Source organism: Peromyscus maniculatus, chromosome 1 (genome assembly GCF_049852395.1).
Source record: "Peromyscus maniculatus bairdii isolate BWxNUB_F1_BW_parent chromosome 1, HU_Pman_BW_mat_3.1, whole genome shotgun sequence".
Taxonomy (NCBI): Eukaryota; Metazoa; Chordata; class Mammalia; order Rodentia; family Cricetidae; genus Peromyscus; species Peromyscus maniculatus.
The window spans coordinates 164,075,574-164,081,573 of record NC_134852.1 but is presented as its reverse complement, the minus strand read 5'-3'; the positions used below and the strand labels follow the sequence as shown (position 1 = coordinate 164,081,573).

The following is a 6,000-nucleotide window of genomic DNA, read 5'->3' as shown; positions in this document are numbered from 1 at the left end:
CCCTTCCCACTGTTTTTCCGATTCAAAAAAAAAAAGTACGTGTACGGGTGTTTTGCCTGCATGAGTACGTTGGCACCACGCCTTTGTGTCCACAGAAACCGGAAGAGGGTATCAGATCCTGTAGAACTAGAGTTATGGAGGGCTATGAACTGCCAATGTTGGTGATGAGAATTGAACTCGGGTTCTCTGGAAACACAGCGAGTGCCTTTAACCATTCTCTCCATTCCTTATCCCCCTCTGATTTTACTAGCTTGCTTAATTTTCAATCTTGCTCACTTTAAGAGTAAAAATGATGAATGATCTTCCTGTTTCACATTCCTGCATGCTAGGATTATAGATATGTGCCTAGCAAGATGTTTTTTTGTTTTTAAAGATTAAACAAGCGGCAGGGCTATACCTAAGAGAAATACAAACCATGAGGGGCAGCTTAAGGGAGCTACCCAAGTCTCTTAAAAGGAGAGAGAGAGAGAGAGAGAGAGAGAGAGAGAGAGAGAGAGAGAGAGAGAGAGAGAGAGAGAGAGAGAGAGAGAGAGGCATCTTTCTAGAAATACATAAATTTGTTGAGGGCAAAGTGGTATTTCTCCAACATCAAGAGTTTTGCTGGGGTTGGGGATTTAGCTCAGTGGTAGAATGCTTGCCTAGCAAGCACAAGGCCCTGGGTTCGGTCCTCAGCTCTGGAAAAAAACAAAACAAACAACAACAACAACAACAACAACAACAAAGAGTTTTGCTAGTGAATCCAAGTATGATGGAAAACCCATTAAAAACAAATTCAGAAACAAAAAAAGGTATAAAATACAAGTACACGTTTTCAAGTATACAATTTGTTTTTATTTACAATACCCTATAAAAATGTAAATTTAGAAACTTTTATTTATTAGAACTGAACAAAAAGCACAATAAGGAAGAAAAAATAATCAAGTGTTTACTTGCTCAGGTGTGAAGGGAAGGTAGGAAAGGCTCAGTGGAGACAGTCAGCAGATGGTAGAGGGAAGCTAGAGACTGTCACTGGGAGCAGCTGGTGGAGCCTGAGGCCACAGAATGAGAAGAAATGGAGATGAGAACAAGGACAGCTGGTTGTAACGGAGGGCTTTACTGTTATACAATACATGTATGTGCAAAACGTTTATTCTCCTTAAATATCATAGCCTGTCCCCTGACTACATTCAAAAAGGTGAGAAGAGCAGAAAGCAGGATCAGGATGGGAATATAAAATAAATCCAATTTAGTTTTCAGAATTGCAACTACTAGGGAGCAAGGTCCCTCACCCTGGCTGACTGCTGAAGGTCAGAGAGGTGGAAGGACAGTATCCCTAAGATTCCAACCCAAGCCCCGGCTGCCAGTGGATGGGGGCTCAGGCAAGACTAAGCAGCCAGGACAGCAGTTCTGCTGCAGGGCAGAGGAGACCGAAGAGCTGAGCAGCCCAAGCTTAGCAGCCATGGCTACATTTGGAGGCTTCTACCCAAGACACTAAATGAAAATGGGGAAGAGAAGCAGAAGCATGGCTTACAGAAGTCACGTCAGGAAGACAGTGCAGGTGCACAGAAGCCACACTGCAGAAGCAGGCTCTAGGTGAGGCTCATCTTGGGTACTCTTGAATGCACTTGAGGGACAGGCTCAAGCACGCTGTAGTCATCACAGGAAAAGGCTTAACTGTGTGTGTGCTGTTTCCATTACGGTGGTCAGGAACAAAGGAAATACCGGTAGGGAGAAAGAAGACTTCTCAGCCTAGAGCTGGGCATCAGCCATTTAACAAGTTTGATTTAATGTAATGTGCTGTGTACCCTGTATTATATATTAAAAAAGTAGAATCCACCAAATTACAAGATAGAACAGAAACAGACTAAAAATATATCAGCTGGTTTATTTTTAGAGGTATATGTCAACTAAATATTTTTCAAACTAAAACTCATCCTTTAAGGACCCTCTGGAGACCACATGAATGTGTGTGTAGGGGTGTGTGTACATTTACCTATATTTTGACTTCTACTTAGTTTTGGCTCTCCTATAGTCATATTAATAAAGGTGGAGGGAACCTTTGGCAGACTACAACCTACTTTGAACTGTAATAGTGGTGATGGGATAAAGGGATATTATATTTGTGTCTCTAGGGCAAAGAAAATGCAAAGTTGAGAAGAATTGAGTAAAAGTAGGACATGCAGAGTGTAACACAGAAGGTAAAAGAAACCAGCAGAAGTATCACCCAGCAGAAGTATCAGAGCAGTGGGGAAATACCTGGCATTCAGAGCTAACCTCTGCAAACAGGTCGATCCCACAGACTTTCCTTTGGGTCATAAGCTACCTCCCTCCCCTCATTAAAAACACTCGGTTGGTGATGGCAGCAGTGCAGGCGGCAGCCAAAAAGGAGGTACAGGACACACCGGGGGCTTATCGTATCCCCTGGACCAGCCTGAGGAGATGGAGAGAGAGAAAGACAACTTTTGTATAAGTAAGTTAAAGTAGGATGAATCGTTTGCATTCAAGTTACATCTTTCAGAGAACTCTCATAATAAAGACCCTAGATCTCTCTGTTCTCTCAGCTTCTGTCATTTTCTGAGGTACTGTGGCATACAACACAGTGGTTTGTTTCAGCACACACGTTTAATGGATGTCTCCATCTCTCACTCCCATTTAGCTTCATCCTCCCCACAGTATGATGTCTAAAGTACCAAGGTAGTGAAATGTATTTGGAACTTACTGTAGTTTTGTCTCCAGCAAGTTCAGTTTCTGCCGGTCAACATAGCGAGAAAAAAGGGACACTAGATTTGTGGGTATAGAGATTGGCTTGGCCAGGGCTGCTTGGGGGATCTGTAGAAGTTCTCGGGTTGCCATCAACATCACCTCTGTCCTGATAGAGAAAACCCAAAACAATATGAGAAGCAGAAGGGGAAGAGAAAGCAGAGCAAAGGTTATTTACAAGAATTTGAAAGAAAAGATAAACAATCAGTACCGACCACTGGTTATTTTGCGTTGATTCTATAGCAGGGCCTGAACTCTGTAGGTCTTCCCCACGGCTTAGGAGGATTAGGAGCAGTGACAAGCCAAACTGGAAGAAAAGCCAGACAGAATCAAACTTAACAATGCATGTAGGAGGCTGAAGAGATGGCTCAGTGGTTAAGAGGACTTGTTGCTCTTGTAGAGGATCAGGATTCTGTTCCCAGAAACTACATGAAGGCCCACAACCATTCACTGACATCTACAAGGTAAAACACTCATACACATAAAATAAATCTAAAAGCAACAACAGCAAAACCCAAAACAGTGCATCTAAGCCTCTTACACCTCAGTTGATGGGACCCTGGCACTGATGGGAATGGCTGTACACCAAGGTTTTTGTGTAGCCAGGTTGAGAGGGTCAGGCAAGCCTGGAATTAGAGGTGTGTCTTTCCTCTAGATTCTAAACACTAGGACAACTGTGCAAAGCCTGCATCAACACTTGCACATCACAGATCAGGAAACTGGCTGAGCAAACACTCAGGATCATAAGGCTGGAAAAGGGCAGGCAAGGACCGACATTGCCTGTTTAGAAACTCACAATCCTCTTTTCTTATTAGGTTTCCTCTAAGAGGCTTTGAACTAAAAAAGAAAAAAAGGTTTTGTTTTTGGGGTAGGATTTATGTCTTGGAACTCGATATGTAAACCTGGATGGCCTCGAACTCACAGAGATCAAAGCCTGAATGCTGGGATTAAACACGAGTGCACCAGGCTTTGCCTTAACCTTTGCATCTTTAACAGGACATAACTGAAAGCTGTATGTAGCTTGCCTGCAGCTAGGTATGCCATGTGACTAAATCCTGGCCACTGCTACTCAGCAGAAGCTTGTTAGAATTTCTGGGAAAGTCCTAACAAAGAGGACAGGCAGTTAGTCTATACTTTAATCATCCACATCCAGGTTCTGTTCCGCATGCCATGACAGCTTTAACTTTCAGAACTGTCTTGAAACAGGAACCTCATGAGTATGGGAATCTACTGTTAAAGAGGACAGGAATAATTGTAAAAAGACTAGATGCTTGATGCCACAAATTTCCTCCAAAGCACTGTTTGTTTTCTAGCCTTTCTAGTGTAATGTAATTCCTGAGTGGAAGGAAGCTACAGCAGTCATAATTTTCCTATGTCAACTTTAGATGCCACATAAGTTAGGGACACTAGAGGACAAGACCACCTTGTTCTGGAGCACAGCAGTGAGGTGAGGGTTGGAGGGTGCTGGTGCAGTTGCACTTTGAGGTAGGTTCATTAGCTGTTGCAGAAGGCTGGTGACAGTCACTGAAGGAAGATGATAGAGGAGAAGAGAGAAGGGACTCAGTAAGCATGGCAGCACCTACAAAACAAACAAGAGCGTTACCTTCTGCCAACTGGTCCTTCACTACCTCCCACCAGTGCTTGTGGCCAGCAGGATGCTCACTATATACAAAATCATTATGATATTACTGTGGCCAGGACATCTGGTTGTAATGGAAAGGCAGGATAAATACTTGACTCTTCCTTTTTCAGTTTTCGAGATGAGTTACTGGCCCAGCACTCACTACAAATGATTGATATATTTTTGGTATCATTTATGAACTCATTAAGTGAAATCTAATGCAGTCTACTGCTGTAATTTTTCTTTCTGATATTAAGTATACCACTTCTGGCAAACAGGAGTCCTCTCAAATTGGTTTGTGTATCCCTAGTAATTTATTAGTCCCTTGTCTCTGGTGTAAGACCAGGGTTATCTGTACTCCCATGCTTTACACCTGGAACCAGTTCTTACTGGAAGAAAATGGATTCTTGAGACATGGTTAATTACTTTTTAATTCACATAGGTTAAAAATTCAGCATATGGGCCGGGCGGTGGTGGCGCACGCCTTTAATCCCAGCACTCGGGAGGCAGAGCCAGGCGGATCTCTGTGAGTTCGAGGCCAGCCTGGGCTACCAAGTGAGCTCCAGGAAAGGCGCAAAGCTACACAGAGAAACCCTGTCTCGAAAAACCAAAAAAAAAAAAAAAAAAAAATTCAGCATATGCATGTACACATACACATGTATACATACACACAAACAGAGACAAAGAGAGGAGAAAAGAGAGAATGAACTACATTCTACAAACATATTTTTAGGATGCCCTCGAATATACAGCAACTCTCCTGCCTTAGCCTACCTAATGTGGGGAAATCAGGCATGAGTTACCACATAGTTAACCATAGTTAACTAAGTGTTCTTTACTAGCAAGTAAGCTCTATGAAGGTATTTTTTTATTCCTAGCTTTCTTTCTATAATATAAAATGGTGCCTGGCATGTAGAGGTATTCAGCGAGTATTTGCCAAATGGATAAGATTCTCCCAAACTTACTTCCATTGATGAGTTTCTGTGAGATCATGACTGACAGAGTGCCTACTGCTCCATTCTTTTCATTTGGCATTTATGCTTTAAAATAGACATACCTTTTTATTCTGGCCTTTTATTCTCTAGGATAAATCTAAAATCTTTAAAATTTCCTCCATCCCATTTTTCTTTCTTGGGAGTCTCTTGGGGCTAGAGAGACAGCTCAGGTACTTGTTGCTTTTACAGAAGACTCAGATTCAATTCCCAGCATCCATATGGTGGTTTACAAACTGTAACTACAGTTGTAGGGGATCCAATGCTCTGTTCTGACCTCTATGGATACCAATCATGCACATACACACATGCACATGTAAATTATTCATTCATAAGTACAATTTGAAAAAGCAATTAAATTAAAAAAATGTATTTGTTTCATTCTGTTGCATTTTTCTCATACGATTTAAACTTTTCATTTCTTTCTGTAAATTCTAAAATCTCAAAAGCTACAGTAGCAATTTCCAGTTCTTTTGTGTTTCATGCTATATAGGCATGTCTTCTGCAGATAACTCAGGCAGTTACTACTCAATCTGTAGTCAACTATAATGTCCTCACAAGTATCTCGCTACTCTGAATCCCATGCTCAATAGTACTATTCCTTTATTAATTTCTTGATTTGCACTTGAAAAAGTACAAGAAAATTTG

At 41.7% G+C, this 6,000-nt stretch overlaps 1 protein-coding gene across 4 annotated transcripts in view; it reads right to left on the bottom strand.

Moving 5' to 3' along the window:
- Positions 1-808: 808 nt before the first annotated feature.
- Patl1 (PAT1 homolog 1, processing body mRNA decay factor) overlaps positions 809-6,000 on the bottom strand; it is a 30,531-nt gene continuing 25,339 nt past the window's right edge. For all 4 annotated transcript variants that reach the window (XM_076560331.1, XM_006996732.4, XM_006996733.3 and 1 more), the window contains 4 exons: positions 4,163-4,318; positions 2,955-3,046; positions 2,699-2,848; positions 809-2,410 (listed from right to left, as the gene is read on the bottom strand). In XM_076560331.1, coding sequence (XP_076416446.1) covers positions 2,389-2,410; positions 2,699-2,848; positions 2,955-3,046; positions 4,163-4,318 — 420 coding nt within the window. In that variant the 3' untranslated portion in view covers positions 809-2,388. The remainder of the gene's footprint in view (positions 2,411-2,698; positions 2,849-2,954; positions 3,047-4,162; positions 4,319-6,000) is intronic.